The sequence below is a fragment of the Salmo salar genome, chromosome ssa27 (genome assembly GCF_905237065.1).
Source record: "Salmo salar chromosome ssa27, Ssal_v3.1, whole genome shotgun sequence".
In the NCBI taxonomy this organism is placed as follows: domain Eukaryota; kingdom Metazoa; phylum Chordata; class Actinopteri; order Salmoniformes; family Salmonidae; genus Salmo; species Salmo salar.
Window position 1 is genome coordinate 7,800,207 of NC_059468.1, and position 18,174 is coordinate 7,818,380.

Genomic DNA, 18,174 nt, shown 5'->3' on the forward strand with positions numbered 1-18,174 from the left:
TTAATCAGACCAGATGACATTTCTCCAAAAAGTACGATCTTTGTCCCCATGTGCAGTTGCAAATGTAGTCTGGCTTTTTTATGGCGGTTTTGGAGCAGTGGCTTCTTCCTTGCTGAGCGGCCTTTCAGGTTATGTCGATATAGGACTCGTTTTACTGTGGATATAGATACTTTAGTACCGGTTTCCTCCAGCATCTTCACAAGGTCCTTTGCTGTTGTTCTGGGATTGATTTGCACTTTTCGCACCAAAGTACGTTCATCTCTAGGAGACAGAACGCGTCTCCTTCCTGAGAGGTATGACGGCTGCGTGGTCCCATGGTGTTTATACTTGCATACTATTGTTTGTACAGATGAACGTGGTACCTTCAGGCGTTTGGAAATTGCTCCCAAGGATGAACCAGACTTGTGGAGGTCTACAATTTTTTTCTGATGTCTTGGCTGATTTCTTTTGATTTTTCCCATGATGTCAAGCAAAGAGGCAGTGAGTTTGAAGGTAGGCCTTGAAATACATCCACAGGTACACCTCCAATTGACTCAAATGATGTCAATTACCCTATCAGAAGCTTCTAAAGCCATGACATCATTTTCTGGAATTTTCCAAGCTGTTTAAAGGCACAGTCAACTTAGTGTATGTAAACTTCTGACCCACTGGAATTGTGATGCAGTGAATTCTAAGTGAAATAATCTGTCTGTAAACAATTGTTGGAAAACGTACTTGTGTCATGCATAAAGTAGATGTCCTAACCGACTTACCAAAACTATAGTTTGTTAACAAGAAATTTGTGGAGTGGTTGAAAAACTAGTTTTAATGACTCCAACCTAAGTGTATGTTAACTTACGACTTCAACTATATATATTTCTCTGTCTGTCTCTGTCGGTCTCTTTTTTTTTTTCTTCTTTTTTCTGGCTGCTCAATCCCCCTTTATCGCTCACCCTCTCTAAATATCTCACTTCCTCTTTCATCCCTTTATCCCTTTCCTCACCATCTCCCCAGTGGGAGGAGATCAGTGGCGTGGATGAGAAGTACAAGCCCATCAGGACCTACCAGGTGTGTAACGTGATGGAGCCAGCGCTGCAGAACAACTGGCTGCAGACGGGCTGGGTGGCGCGGCGCGGCGGCCAGCGCATCTTCGTGGAGCTGCAGTTTACGCTACGCGACTGCAACAGCATCCCGGGCGTGGCGGGCACCTGCAAGGAGACCTTCAACCTGCTCTACGTGGAGTCGGACAAAGACCTGGGCCGGGTGACCCGCGAGGAGCGCTACACCAAGATTGACACCATCGCCGCCGACGAGAGCTTCACGCAGGGCGACCTGGGCGAGAGGAAGATGAAGCTCAACACGGAGGTGCGGGAGATCGGACACCTGAACCGGAAAGGGTTCCACTTGGCGTTCCAGGACGTGGGGGCGTGCGTGGCCTTGGTGGCGGTGCGGGTGTACTACAAGCGCTGCCTGGCCACGGTGCAGAACCTGGCTGTGTTTTCTGATACGGTTGCGGAGGCAGCGTTCGCCACACTCGTGGAAGTCAGGGGAGCCTGCGTCAACAACTCTGAGGTGGACACGGACAGCCCTCCCAGGATGCACTGCAGCGCCGAGGGGGAGTGGCTGGTGCCCATTGGGAAGTGCAGCTGTTCAGCGGGTTACGAGGAGGGTCACAGCAGCTGTGAAGGTAAGAAAAAAAAAGCGGGATGTATGGATGGAAGGAGGGATGGATGGAAGGAAGGAGTTATGTATAGTGAGTGAGGGAACGAGAGAAGAAAAGAGTGAAGGATGTATGGAGGGTGGAAACAAATGCGGGGCAGGGGACTTCGTTTTTGTGGTAATCACCATGCAGAAATGTTCTGTTTTTTGACCTCAAGCAGTTCTGTCTGGCTGTTGGAGACATTTCATCGACAACCTGTAATCATGTTTGAGGCAGACAACATTCTTACATTGTGAAGGGAAGTGGGTGAAACGATTTTATGAATAGGATGAGTCAGGCACTGTCCTCAGGTAGTCATTGTATTTAACAAGACAGCATTTGTAATATTGATGACTGTAGTGAATTGCTGTGTTAAGGATGTGGCACGTGGGCAGTTCATGGCCAACTAACATATACCCACACAAACCCTTGTGCCAGTGTTAAGGCAGTGGGCGCTGTGAGTGCTCTGACGCAGGACTAGAGATTCTGGTTCATCCTCACAGCCAGTGGTTCAGGCTGCCATCAGCTTTCGCAGCCCATCTTGTGTCTTTTTGAAAATGGGCGAGAGAGACTGGGCGAGAGAGACTGGGCGAGAGAGACTGGGCGATAGAGACTGGGCGAGAGAGAGACACTGAGAATAAAGTGTTACTGCTTTAATGAGAAGAGTCCCTCAGGGCTGACTTGCTTTGACTATCCTGGTAGAATATACAGTATTAGTGCTTGTAAATGTGTGAGCTTAATGTTCCAGGAAGTTATGCATTATTTGTGACTGTGTTTTACAGGGAGTTTTGAGTGAGTAATAGAGGATGTGAGAGACCAACAGCTAACAGAAACACAAAGAGAGATAGCATAGCAAGAGAGAGGGACAGATCAAGAGAGAGGGCAGATAGCATATTGGTAGAGAGAGCGCTCTAGCCTCATTGGGACTCTAGTGGGAGATTGGCCCTGTCATTGCCCATCAGTGGCAGCCCCAGTGGAGTACTGCTCTATTCAGTGTTAATGGTGTGAATATGCACGGCCAGCAGTGCCCAAGCACTCTCCCACTCCCACAGGCCATACAGCACAAGCACTATTGATCAGCCATAACGCTCCACCAAACTGAGGAATTAGGCTCGGAATCCACACGCATCTGCATACACACGCGTGAGCGCACCCACACCCACACACACACACACACACACACACACACAGCAGCCTATTCTAGTATTTAATTTTACGCACCCAATACGGTGTGTGTGGGGTAGGGAGTGGCAAAAGGTGTTTCTAGATAGACGTTCTATATGAGAGGCTTTTTTGCTTACTGATTTTTAAATGTTTTTCGACAGTGTATTTGAGTACTTTCTCTTGTGTGTCCTGTATCTTATTTAGATTTGGGAGTAATTGCGTTTCCTAGTGTGTGCGCCGCTCAGTAGTATCGAGTAGAGGCCTGAGGAGGTACTGATAGGGTGTAAAGAGAGAGACCGTGTTCTGTGGAGCAGTGCAGAGCTGATACACTGGCTAGAGCTGCTGCACGCCCTCCTGTGATTAGGTGTGTGTGCCCGTGCGTGTAGAAGGAGAGAAAGAAAGATGGGGTTTTGTGTGTGAGAGGGAAGGGCATGACACGTGTACACACACACACACACACACACACACACACACACACCTTGTTTCCTTTGTCTGTGTTGTTGTGTGTAAGGGAGAAGGAGGGAGTGATGCAATGTAATGTGCTGAACAGTAAAGCTGGGCTGAATGTCAAACCTAACACTAGGCCCCTAAGTCCTTTATCAAGTAGCCACTTGCTGTTGTGTTTGATAGTGATCACTCGAGTCTGCAAGTGTTTTGGCCAAAATGAGCACTGAGAAGATGTGCACTTGACGTCCCAACTGCCACTTATCAATATTCCAAAATTGGGACTAGTTTCAGGAAACTAGGCGAGCTATTTAAAGGTAAACTTATATTTTTTATTTTTATCAAAATGTGTTTTTTGGCAGGAATGCCTTCTGGAACATGTGGACTTTCATGTGACTTAAAACCTCTTGAAGCGCTCGTCCCCGCATGCGGGATCAACATCCAGCAAAAAATCATATCGCCATATTCATAACCGAACCATAGCAAAATTTAATATTTTTTTTCTTCTCAAATATAGGACTATTTTATATCGTTTTATAGATACACCTCTCCTGAATCGAACCACGTTGTCCGATTTCAAAAAGGCTTTACAGCAAAAGCAAAACATTAGATTATGTTAGAGGAGTATATCGTCAAAGTAGCCACATAGCCATTTTCCGACCAACCACATGCATCACAAATAACCAAAAAACAGCTAAATGCAGCACTAACCTTTGACAATCTTCATCAGATGACACTCCTAGGACATCATGTTACACAATACATGCATTCTTTTGTTCGATAAAGTTCATATTTATATATAAAAACAGCATCTTACATCGGCGCGTGACATTGAGAAACTATTTTCCCTCAAATGCATCCGGTGAACCAGCACTACAATTTACTAAATTACTATTCGAAAACATTTTTAAAATGTAATATTGTCATTCAAAGAATTATAGATTAACATCTCGTGAAAGCACCCGCATTTCCAGATTTAAAAATAACTTTACTGGGAAATCACACTTTGCAATAAAAGGGGATGCTATACTCAGGCTAGCGATACAGGTCAGCGCCATCTTGGAACAATCGAATATCAAATCTACTCTTGTATACTATTGTAAATATTCCCTTACCTTTGATTATCTCCATCAGAAGGCACTTCCAGGAATCCCAGGTCCACAACAAATGTAGTTTTGTTCGAAAAAGTTAATTTATGTCCCAATAGCTTCTTCTTGTTAGCGCGTTCCGAAAGCTACTCAAAATGTACCGTAGTGCGCGGGATTTCTCCTCACGAAAGGGCAAAAAAATATTTTAAGTTCGTTCAAACATGTCAAACGTTGTATAACATAAATCTTTAGGGCCTTTTTCAACCAGAGCTTCAATAATATTCAAGGGGGACGGTTGCATTGTCTTTCTAAACGTTTCAAAAGGGGAGGGTAGCCAGGGGCGTCCGCGTCATAATGGTAATGGCCCTCCCCCTATGACCACGTTCCACAGACTCTCATTCGGTCAGTTTGTACTGTAGAAGACTCAAACCACTTTGTAAAGACTGGGGACATCTAGTGGAAGCCATAGGAAGTGCTCAATCACGGTGTGATTTATAGGCAAAGTGCTGAAGTTGAGTCCGCAAATCAGATTTCCTCTTCCTGTTAGGATCTGTCTCGGGGTTTTGACTGCCATATGAGTTCTGTTATACTCACAGACACCATTCAAACAGTTTTAGAAACTTTAGGGTGTTTTCTATCCACATCTACTATTTATATGCATATCCTAGCTTCTGAGTTTGAGTAGGAGGCCGTTTAAAATGGGCCCGTATTTTTTTCAGAAATCGCTGTAGCGCCCCCTATCCTTGGCGTGCGTCAAGAGGTTAATAACAAACTTGTATGCCACCTGTAAATACAATTATTAAATTACCAGCCTAATTGGTTTAGCCACAGGAACAGTCAGCAACCTTCCCGTTAGCCATGATTGGCTGAGACAATGGATGGGTTGGACATGTCGAGAGATGCGTTTGAAATGGTCTGCCATGTAGCATGCTTCTGTATATAACATGTGCTGGTCAGTATATGTAGGTAATCCTTTCTAACGTTGCCTTTTTGAAAGATATCACGTAGTAGAACTGCAGAAGTGTTGCTCTCCACTTACTGGAGGACTGAGTTTTGAAATCAGTGGAATTAGAGTATGATAGCTAAGGAGATGGAGAAAATGCTGGCGTTTGATTTCAAATATGCAGACGGAGTCGAAAAGAGAACGCACAGAAGGCTGTATAAAACACCTGTCTCCGGATTACATCTTCAAACTAAGAGCAACCATGGCATCCGTGACTGAGAGGGAGAAGCGTCCATCCATGTATACGGACGGGTAAGATGGTCTAGCTAGCTACATTTTCAGATATTACACGTTTCGAATTTGATCAGAAAGTCGTTTTCATTTCAAGTTAGTGTACTGTTAGATAACTAACGATAGCTGGCTGGCTCGCTAGCTAACATTACATGTATGATCTGTGTAGTTATAATATTTGTATCTGAGCCATTTGCATTGCTAGTTATAGCCTGTTAGCTAGCTAACATTGAACTGGTTGGTTAGCTACCTGCAGATTCATGCAGGGTAGTAATGTTATGAGTTGGGATTATGGTTCATGTCTAAACAAAAGACGCCACTATGCAAGTAACCATTTCAATAGAATGTTCATGATGTCACTGCGACAACTGTTGATAGAAGTAGCTGCTAAATTCGCTCTGGTTATCTACTGTCTTTAGAGCACTCTCGTCTGAATGTCCCAGAGCACAGAATAACTGACAGATTTTACGAACGCTCAACACCCGTTGAATATGGCCGGTATCCATAAACGTTGGCAAAAAAGCGTAACTAAATTGTTGCCAACAGCACAGTTGCAGTCACCAACGCTCTGGATAACATAAAAACAGCCTAAACAGCTCTGCTATGGCGAGTAAAATGGTCAGAATGAGCTGTTCTCTCATTTGTCTGGAAGTAGCTAGCAAGCTAGCCAACATTAATTAGCCAGTTAACTTGGGTGCTTGACTACTGTTGTTAGGTCAGAACGCTCGGCCAGAGCGTCCAGTGTGCACTCCGAGAGCGAAACGCTCTGAATTTACGAATAAACAATCTGACAATGCTCTGCATTTACGAACACCCAGATCTGGCACTCCAGATTAAATTCACGAACTCACGCCGATACCGATATCCAATATTTTCCTTGCCCCAAAAAAACTATATCGATAACCGATATTTCAAATTTTAGCGGCCTTTTAAGCATTCTAGTATAGTTAACATACACACATGGACACAGCGGTCTAAGGCAAGAGGCGTCACTACAGTCCCTGGTTCGAATCCAGACTGTATCATATCCGGCCGTGATTGGGAGTCCCATAGGGCGGCGCACAATTGGCCCAGCGTTGTCCGGGCCGTCATTTTTAAATAAGAATTTGTTCTTAACTGACTTGCCTAGTTAAATAAAGTTATTTTGTTGGCATTTACGTATGTCCCCATTACCAGTAAAACATAATCAAAACCTATTTCTTTCAATTACTTGCTGTGCCGTTTCGTTGTTCATTTGTTCAGTCGTTTCATTCTCAACCAGGATTTCTATGGAACGCCGTTTGGGTCTTTGACGTGTCAAATAAGCTTGTTGACCAATCAGGACTTGAATATGACTGCACGTCACATAATTAATGCGTTCATACATTTTTTACCTAGTTATTACACATTGATTACACTATCACTCGTATTTCATATGTCAAAACGATTCATCGATACGTATGTTATGATGCTGCTAAAGTTGTCTTGTGCACCTACAGCGCTGGTCATTAAAAAAAAAAAAGCTAGCTAGCTAATGGATGCATACAATGTCCTTCCCCAAAAACATAGCAAAACAACATAATCGGTTTCAGTAGCTAGCTAACTATATAGCTAGGTGTCATCATCTAAAATAACCCTAATTAATAAGACAGTTCTTACTTGATTAGTGGTGGTCGGACCCATCTATGTGAAGCTAGCCACAATAAGGATTATCCACAATAGTGGACTTGGCGGTTAGCCTTAAATAAAATTATGGCATAATTCTACTATTTGTATTCATTTACATCACTGCCAATTGCATACTTTTATTTAGAAGGCAAACAGCAAATTCCACTATTGTGCCTAATCCTTATTGTGGCTAGCTTCACAACACATAAACGGGTCCGGTCAAGCCTCACTAGCCAGATGAAGCTAGCTGGCAGCTTATAACGTTAGCTTTGGGCAACAGGGTTAAGTAGCTGGCTAGCTATTTATTTTCATGAACTGAAGTTCAATTTCCATAGACGAACAACAAGTGGCAACTTACTCACAAGGATTCCTAAATCATTGCTAAGAATAATGAAAATGACTGCAGTTTCTACTGGTCATTGTTTTCAGGCTGGTTGTATTGGTGCTAGCTAGGTACCAAGCTAAAGCTAGTGTAACCGATGTGAAATTGCTAGTTAGTTAGCGGTGGTGCGCGCTAATAGCATTTCAATCAGTGATGTCACTCGCTCTGAGACTTGAAGTAGGGTTTCCCCTTGCGTTGCAAGGGCCGCGGCTTTTGTGGTGCGATGGGTAACGATGCTTCGTGGGGTGTCAGTTGTTGACGTGTGCAAGGGTCCCTGGTTCGAGCCCGGGTTGGGGCGAAGAGAGGGACGGAAACTACACTGTTACATTGGTGCCGTGACCCGGATCATTGGTTGCTGCGGAAAAGGAGGAGGTCAAAGGGGGGGTGAGTGTAACCGATGTGAAATGGCTAGTTAGTTAGCGGTGGTGCGCGCTAATAGCATTTCAATCAGTGATGTCACTCGCTCTGAGACTTGAAGTAGGGTTTCCCCTTGCGTTGCAAGGGCCGCGGCTTTTGTGGTGCGATGGGTAACGATGCTTCGTGGGGTGTTAGTTGTTGATGTGTGCAAGGGTCCCTGGTTTGAGCCCAGGTTGGGGCGAAGCGAGGGACGGAACCTACACTGTTACACTAGCTACCCCAGAAGTTGCGGTCGAGCAAATTATACTTTATTACCAACGCGATATTGTAAACACAACGTTCGTGGCCGGTGTTTGCAGACTTTTTTTGTACAGCTTTGACAGTATCTTTTTTGACACAAAGACCCAAACAGCATTCCATAGTATGCATGTCGTGAAGCTAATAGCAGTGACGCTATTACTGTGTAACTCCGGTAGGGCAACATCTGAAAAATAGCCCACTTGGTAGTGTGTACCAAGTGGGCTCGACCAGTCGGCGAAAGCTAACATCACCCACGACAGAGAACAGTTGATTGTCAAGGGCAATGAATTCCATTATCTTGGCTTTAATGGATTTCGCCTTTGCGTTGTCTCGCTGAAATTTTCTTACTCTTTCAAATAACTGCTCGAGTTGACTGCTCGATCCACACAGCAGACATTGTGGGTTGGGTTAGGAATGCTTTGTTGCCCGTGTAGCACAAACTTTTATGTGGCGTCATTATGTCATGTACCTACGTTATATAAGTACGCACGGTAGCTTTGACTTCGGTTTTTAACATCAGCGTTAAACTAGACATCGGGCCGATACCGATGTTGGCATTTGCATCCCTAACCCGTAGTATAAACCAGCCTTTAGTTTTAATATTTGGTTGTTTAGTACATGGCCTCATGTGAATCCTTAAAGAGATGGGTGGGGATAAGGCTTTAGAGGGTGTCAACAATGTTGAATGGGTGTAGACAAAGAAGAGCTTTCCAGTAGGTTTACCAAACTTTCAAAGCAGAATTACTTTCTCATGGTTCCTTAACTGTAGTGTATGATATACTATTTCTAGCTCTGAGTCTTTACTTTTATCCCATGCAAAAAAATTAAAAAATAAAATGTTGCTACATAAGATCGAACCGGTTAGTCACAATTCTAAATCCATTCACGAGCATTGTCTTCTGCAACCTGTCTTGTAGCATGGCTCACTTGCTATGGAAGACGGGTACTGGGGACCGGGGGGAAAACACAGATGTATACTCCAATTGACAGTGACCCCTACTCCTAGATAAAATATGTGCAAGTATATTGGTCGCCAGTGATTTCATCAGCTGGTTTTAGCTTGTTGTAGCTAATTTCACTGACAAAACACAGGGATGGAATGTTTGCTAGCGCTAGTTAAGGATGTTGGGCACTGCACTGATAAACAGCATATAACTTGTCACTTATTTACAATAGTTTGACAGCTTGCTGATGAAGTTGTAGACATGTTCCCAGCAGGTAGTCGGCACTTCAGCGTGTTTCCAAAGCACACATCGTAATGTTGGGTCAGCTAAATGCACAGCGCAGCAGTACTGCTGTACTGACAGAGCAGGTTGTTTGGTGCTTCATTAAAACTGTGATAAAATGATACTACAGTAGCTAGCTAGCTTGCTTATGGATGGCGCATTGCATTTAGTGGTGCACTAGCTAGTTGGCTAGCTTTCATTTCGTATGAAGTGACTGGCTCAGGCTTAGCTAGCAAGGACAGGTTTTTGTGTACATGATCAAACTTCAGAAATACACTAAACTCCTTAGCTAGATGTCAAATCGTGCGACTAAGATCTCGACATTAAACTTCAAAATGAATTATGGATTTCTTGATTAATTCTGACTATATTTGAGGGTGACATAGTAATGATTGTTGTTCCTAGGTAACATGCTAAGATTCATGGGAAGAAGTTGCTGCCAAGGGCGCCAAGTCGGCATAGGATGCCCACTCGATAAAGAGGCTTCTGAAGGGCACAGTGGAGCGCTCGATCACTTGACAACTAGCGTTTGCAATGACTGGTGTATGCTCATATTGAGGGATTGGATGCTCAAAGTGGTCGGTTAGAGATCCAGCCCTGGTCTCCAGGGAAGGGAAGGCACCTGTCTAAGCTTACTGCGTACTGTAGGTCCTCCCTCCCTCACCACGTAGTTTGCCACGGCACGTGAGTGTGTGCATATGTGTGTGGTGCTCTGAAACGCCATCAATTATTCATATTTCACCTCAAAAGTGTGGTGCTCCGTGTGCTAGCGCGTGCGCGTGTGTGCTAGCGCGTGTGCTAGCGGTTGCGTGCTCGTCTGTGTGTGCTTGCTTGTGGTTTTCTTGTTTTAATTAAGGCTAGCTGGTGTACAGTAACTGACTTCTCTATAATTACAGAGACAATGCCTGAAGCAGCTCCTCTTGTCATTATCTCTGTTTCATATACTCTGCTGTCCAGCTTGAGGCGTATCCACTTACACACTCACATTCCCTAGAGTACTCCCTAAGAGTGCGCACTTCATGTCTACTGTACTGCTGACTTCCTCAAACAACTCTGTCCTGGTCCTCTCTCATACTCTACCTCCTGCATCCTCCCCTTTGGTTATCTCTATCTCCTTTTCCCTGTCCCATCTCTCCTAGTCCCTCTCTCATACTCTACCTCCTGCATCCTCCCCTTTGGGTATCTCTATCTTCTCTTCCCTGTCCCATCTCTCCTAGTCCCTCTCTCATACTGTACCTCCTCCCTCTTGGGTATCTCCATCTCCTCTTCCCTGTCCCATCTCTCCTAGTCCTTCTCTCACATCCCCTTTTTCCTCTCCATTGGTCCCACTTGCTCTTCACTCTTAGCTCCACCCTCTTTACTCCTTCTCTTTTGCCTCTCCCCTGTAGGGTCTGTAAGGCAGAGTGAGACAGGGTGAGTCAGGTTAACGGGCGTACATTTTGGGAGGCCAGAGACACCGTTGTGGGCTGGCACTGGAGAGTGGAAGAATGTTTTATAGCTCTGGCCCTCCCTCGCCTACTTGTCCTCGCTTTACCTCTCTCGCTCTCTTGGGCACTTTCTCTGCTCTCTCTCCATCTCTTTCGCAACATTTCTCTCGCATTTCTCCCAACCCCATCGCTCTTTCTCTCTCTGGTCCTCCCCTGGCATGGTGCCACCCTCGCCCATCTGTTGGAAAGCGGAGGCGGGTGGAGCCCTCCCTCCTTACCTCACACCCACTAATGTTCACTGTCTCTCTGCGCTCAGTTTCAATATTTCACGCTCTGGCGGGAGACAAACCCACGCTTCTTTCTCAAGCATCTGATGTATTTATTTAGCCAGGCCATCGAGACGGCTCGCCGCTAATGCACGCACGCATGCGCGCACACACACACACACACCGAGGGCCTTGAAATGGCTTGGCACAGACCCTCCTTTGCCTTCCTTCACCCGGGAGGAAGAGGAGATGATGGGGTTATTAAAAAGGTAGAGAAGAAAGGGGCTAGACTCTTTGAGCACGTTGTCATGAGAACCGTTGGTCCAACACGCCACACACAACCCTTCCACGCACCGCAGTGAGGTGAGCTGAGGATGCCTACTGACTGACCCAGGGTCACCTTAGCTGTCCTGATGCAACCATATCAGTTGGTTAAAACTGGTCTAGAATCAGATGGGAGTTATATCCAAACTGCCTGTCTGTGTAATATCAATCCCGTTGTGTTAACCTGGCACTCCTGCTTCTAACTAACCACCAATAGAGAGTGGAAGAATTTAAATGTAGGGTGTGTGTGTAATGTATCTGTGCGTGTGCTGCCAGACTACGTCTGGGTCTCTGTATTCACAGCTCTGCTAGCCTGCAGTGGGTTTTCTCTCCCAGCCCCCTTGAATAGGAAGGCTGCTCTGCCAGCTTGCCCTGGCACTGCTCTGACGCCTCATTTTGTTGTCATTTGTCACCCACCCCCAACCCCACCCCAAAGAAAATGGATGACATTTCCACAGACACCTGCGTCTCTCCTATGTACACGCACACATATGCACACACTGAGATGGACAACTCGCACACATACAAAAAGATGGCACAGATACACACGTGCATATTACACACATACGCACAAACACAATGGCACATGTGCGTGCACAGACTCTGGCTTCCTCTCACACTCTGACTCACATTCACAATCTGTCCTTAACTCACTCCATCTGTTTCTGTCTCTTTGTCACGCGCACGCACGCACACACACACACACACACACACACACACACACACACACACACACACACACGTGATTGACACACTGAAGGGAATGTTATCAGTGACATTTCCAGTGCAGTGTGGTATATGGCGCTCCTGCCAAGCCCTAGGGTTAATGTGGGTCCACTGTCACACTGAGAGAGAGATGAGGGAGAGGGAGATGCTGGACACCTTAGGTGCTATACTATCAATGTGATAGGCTAGAGCAACCCTCTCTGCTCAAGTCTTTCTCCTCTTTTCTCTTTCTTTTACCCTCCTCTCTTTCTCATGCTCCTCTTTTCCTCTTCTATGTTCTCCCCGCCTCTTTCCCTCGTCTCTATCACTTTGTTTTCCCTCTCCTGTCTTCCCCTGTTCTCTTTGCCACTACCACTAATTTTAACCCCCTACCACTCATTTTAACCCCCTGCCCTCTCCTTCCCCTGTTGCCCCCTGTGTCTGGTGTTGACTCCAGTCAGCAGCCGTTCCCTGAAGGTCACCTCCCTCGGGGGGCTAGAGGGGCATACACAGCCAGGAGGGGGGGGTGTTAAATGTCTCTACAGAGTGTACACTATCAATGTCTGCTCAGAGCCCCTGGCCTCCTAGTCTAGTCTCACACACAGTCTGATTCAGCTAGCCTCGAGAGGGAATGAGGTAAGTCGTGTGTGTGTGTGTGTGTGTGTGTGTGTGTGTGTGTGTGTGTGTGTGTGTGTGTGTGTGTGTGTGTGTGTGTGTGTGTGTGTGTGTGTGTGTGTGTGTGTGTGTGTGTGTGTGTGTGTGTGCTAAAATGCACATTCTCTCTCCGATGGCTTAGCAGAGCATGGGGAACATCCTGACACACTCTCACATGCAAATATATGACACCCTTTCTTTCTTTGTTCATCTCTGTTCACTGTTGTGGAGGCTGACACCGAGTACCTGTCATCCGTTAGTGTACATCTACTGTTCAATTAGTTATTTCCACTCATCATCCATCATATTGGACCGGGTGTGTGCCTCAGTGGAGCTGGGAATGGGTTGCTCGGCCCTCTTGTCCTTCTCTGTATGTCAGTGTTTGAACTAGTTCCTGGCTGGGTGACGGATGGATGGAGTGTTCATGAACTCAACACTCCTCTCCCAAGATCAAGGAACTCCAGTGTCCCTCAGAGAAATAGAGAACTACTGTAGAAGTATGGGTGGGGGGGGGTGGTGTGTGTGTAAGAGAGAACCCTGCTCGGAGGGAAGGTCATAGGCAGCGGGGAGAGTCGGACACACACTGTCGCTCCTGCTGTGACAGGGACACACACCCACACTACACACCCAGTGATGAACTCGGTTTGTCATTTCACTTTGAAAAACACAAGGACTCCCAGACATGTAACCAGAGTAGCTTGTGCCTGTCAAACATTCATTCACGTACACTTAGCCATTGTTACCACTCTAAATCCACACATACTTACACTGATTTTTTTAACATACATTTTTAATCTAACCTTTATTTAACTAGGCAAGTCAGTTAAGAACAAATTCTTATTTACAATGACGGCCTAGGAACAGTGGGTTAACCTCTATGGGCTAGGTGGGACGCTTGCAGCCACTTGCAGCCTGTGGCGCGATTTTCAAAACCTTAAAAATCCTATTACTTCAATTTCTCAAACATATGACTATTTTACAGCTATTTAAAGACAAGACTCTCGTTAATCTAACCACACTGTCCGATTTCAAAAAGGCTTTACAACGAAAGCAAAACATTAGATTATGTCAGCAGAGTACCAAGCCAGAAATAATCAGACACCCATTTTTCAAGCCAGCATATAATGTCACCAAAACCCAGAAGACAGCTAAATGCAGCACTCACCTTTGATGATCTTCATCAGATGACACACCTAGGACATTATGTTATACAATACATGCATGTTTTGTTCAATCAAGTTCATATTTATATCAAAAAACAGCTTTTTACATTAGCATGTGACGTTCAGAACTAGCATACCCCCGCAAACTTCCGGGGAATTCGCTAACATTTTACTAAATTACTCACGATAAACGTTCACAAAAAGCATAACAATTATTTTAAGAATTATAGATACAGACCTCCTCTATGCACTCGATATGTCCGATTTTAAAATAGCTTTTTGGTGAAAGCACATTTTGCAATATTCTAAGTACATAGCCCAGGCATCACGGGCTCGCTATTTAGACACCCGGCAAGTTTAGCACTCACCATAATCATATTTACTATTATAAAAGTTTGATTACCTTTTGTTGTCTTCGTCAGAATGCACTCCCAGGTCTGCTACTTCAATAACAAATGTTGGTTTGGTCCAAAATAATCCATCGTTATATCCGAATAGCGGCGTTTTGTTCGTGCGTTCCAGACACTATCCGAAATGGTAAAGAAGTGTCGCGCGCATGGCGCAATTTGTGACAATAAAATTCTAAATATTCCATTACCGTACTTCGAGCGTGTCAACCGCTGTTTAAAATAAATTTTTACGCCATTTTTCTCGTGAAAAGCGATAATATTCCGACAGGGAATCTCCTTTTCGGCAAACAGAGGAAAAAATCACAAAGGCGGGGCGGTCGGGTCACGCGCATAAGCCCAGAGTCCCTTGATCGGCCACTTGAGAAAGGCGATAATGTGTTTCAGCCTGGGGCTGGAATGACGACATTCTGTTTTTTCCCGGGCTCTGAGCGCCTATGGAAGACGTGGGAAGTGTCACGTTAGAGCAGAGATCCTTAGTAAAAGATAGAGATGGAAAAGAAGTTCAAGAAATGGTCAGACCGCCACTTCCTGTAAAGGAATCTCTCAGGTTTTGACCTGCCATTTGAGTTCTGTTATACTCACAGACACCATTCAAACAGTTTTAGAAACTTTAGGGTGTTTTCTATCCGTATGTAATAAGTATATGCATATTCTAGTTACTGGGTAGGAGTGGTAACCAGATTAAATCGGGTATGTTTTTTATCCAGCCGTGTCAATACTGCGCCCTAGCCCTAACAGGTTAACTGCCTTGTTCAGGGGCAGAACGACAGATTTGTACCTTGTCAGCTCGGGGATTCGATCCAGCAACCGTTCTGTTACTAGTCCAACGCTCTAACCACTAGGCTACACTGCCGCCCCATGTGTGACTGAGTAGTTACCAATGGTTACCAGAGTAGTAACTACACCACTTAAGGGCAACTCCATGTTGTTGCCAAGAAGTTTTGCCCAAAATGGCATTGTGTGCACAGAAGTTCTGCCGCCCCTAATGACAGACATGACTTTAGACATTACAGTCCCAACACATGTACGCACTGACAGGCTTCATGCCTTCATTTACAGTCCCTCCTTCATAGGGCTGGGCAATATGGCCTAAAAATCATAGCTCTATTTTGTTTTCCTAATTTATGGGCGATTCACGATATATATCTTGATACTTTTTTTAAGCTTTAAAGGTCAATACACAGCAAGTAAAATTGTACCTGGGCTAAATATACTGCTCAAAAAAATAAAGGGAACACTTAAACAACACATCCTAGATCTGAATGAAAGAAATAATCTTATTAAATACTTTCTTCTTTACATAGTTGAATGTGCTGACAACAAAATCACACAAAAATAATCAATGGAAATCCAATTTATCAACCCATGGAGGTCTGGATTTGGAGTCGCACTCAAAATTAAAGTGGAAAACCACACTACAGGCTGATCCAACTTTGATGTAATGTCCTTAAAACGAGTGAAAATGAGGCTCAGTAGTGTATGTGGCCTCCACATGCCTGTTTGACCTCCCTACAACGCCTGGGAATGCTCCTGATGAGGTGGCGGATGGTCTCCTGAGGGATCGCCTCCCAGACCTGGACTAAAGCATCCGCCAACTCCTGGACAGTCTGTGGTGCAACGTGGCGTTGGTGGATGGAGCGAGACATGATGTCCCCGATGTGCTCAATTGGATTCAGGTCTGGGGAACGGGCGGGCCAGTCCATAGCATCAGTGCCTTCCTCTTGCAGGAACTGCTGACACACTCCAGCCACATGAGGTCTAGCATTGTCTTGCATTAGGAGGAACCCAGGGCCAACCGCACCAGCATATGGTCTCACAAGGGGTCTGAGGATCTCATCTCGGTACCTAATGGCAGTCAGGCTACCTCTGGCGAGCACATGGAGGGCTGTGCGGCCCCCCAAAGAAATGCCACCCCACACCCTGACTGACCCACCGCCAAACCGGTCATGCTAGAGGATGCTGCAGGCAGCAGAACGTTCTCCACAGCGTCTCCAGACTCTGTCACGTGCTCAGTGTGAACCTGCTTTCATCTGTGAAGAGCACAGAGCGCCAGTGACGAATTTGCCAATCTTGGTGTTCTCTGGCAAATGCCAAACGTCCTGCACGGTGTTGGGCTGTAAGCACAACCCCCACCTGTGGACGTCGGGCCCTCATACCACCCTCATGGCATGGAGTCTGTTTCTGACCGTATGAGCAGACACATGCATATTTGTGGCCTGCTGGAGGTCATTTTGCAGGGCTCTGGCAGTGCTTCTCCTGCTCCTCCTTGCACAAAGGCGGAGGTAGCGGTCCTGCTGCTGGGTTGTTGCCCTCCTACGGCCTCCTCCACGTCTCCTGATGTACTGGCCTGTCTCCTGGTAGCGCCTCCATGCTCTGGACACTACGCTGACAGACACAGCAAACCTTCTTGCCACAGGTCGCATTGATGTGCCATCCTGGATGAGCTGCACTACCTGAGCCACTTGTGTGGGTTGTAGACTCCGTCTCATGCTACCACTAGAGTGAAAGCACCTGCCAGCATTCAAAAGTGACCAAAACATCAGCCAGGAAGCATAGGAACTGAGAAGTGGTCTGTGATCCCCACCTGCAGAACCACTCCTTTATTGGGGGTGTCTTGCTAATTGCCTATAATTTCCACCTGTTGTCTATCCATTTGCACAACAGCATGTGACATTTATTGTCAATCAGTGTTGCTTCCTAAGTGGACAGTTTGATTTCACAGAAGTGTGATTGACTTGGAGTTACATTGTGTTGTTTAAGTGTTCCCTTTATTTTTTTGAGCAGTGTATAAGCCTTCCACAAGACCCACTAATAATTGAGTTATTTTATCCAAATAGTTTAACCTGATTTTGTTTTTGTAATAATCACTGATCTGGCTTTGAAGTCTGTTTTATGAAAATGCATATATATATTTTTTTTATTGTAAACAAATTTAACCAGAACCATACACCACTTGCAAACATTATAGAAAATGCACGTGCGAGTGAGTAGCCAGCTAAACTTTATATTTCAAGTCTAGCCAACTTGGACCTATTTGCTTGTTAACAAGATAGAACTGTTATGAACACAGCCTCCTATCCGCCTCCAACTGTTTGAACAACAGCCTGTTCACTTTTAAGATTGAAATCAAGTGGTTTACCTAGATAAGAGGATGCTTATTTCTCAGAATGAGAAATAGTTGGCAATTCCAGATTTTTATAAATGTATTTTTTTTGCTCATTGCACATATTTTTAAAACCACTACTAGAAAACTAGCACATGAGTCTGTGGCTAAAATGCTGCTAGCGGGTACGTGGACCCACAATGCCGCCTGCGACATTAACTGACCATTCATTTCCCACAATCATGTTCATTGCTACTTTTTTGTTTTAGTACGGTCTGCTCTGTTCTATATGTTGGGAGATGAGACGATAAAAGGGTATCGTTACAAAGAGGAAGTTCTCGTGTATTACAGTAAAATAATGGCTGAGCGTTTCGCTGTTCATATGACTGGTTCTGTTGGACCAAACCTCAAATGCAAATATCGAGTTTAAACTGCATGTTTTCATACAGGAAGAAGTTTGTCTTTTGTCGTCGTTGTGAGTGGCAGCGGGAGGTGCTTGGTGTCTTCACAGAAGGAGCAAATGAGACAAGACCAAAAAGAGAGAACTCTATCAAAACGAAACAACATTAAAACCTTGATTCTTGCGATAGACATTTGGAACA

General features: G+C 45.1%; 1 protein-coding gene across 1 annotated transcript in view; it reads left to right on the forward strand.

Moving 5' to 3' along the window:
• The window catches only part of LOC106588469 (ephrin type-A receptor 7), a 175,820-nt gene that overhangs the window by 39,085 nt on the left and 118,561 nt on the right, over positions 1–18,174 (forward strand). Inside the window, exon 3 of the mRNA XM_014177541.2 lies at positions 994–1,666. Within this exon, the coding sequence (XP_014033016.1) occupies positions 994–1,666 (673 nt within the window). The remainder of the gene's footprint in view (positions 1–993; positions 1,667–18,174) is intronic.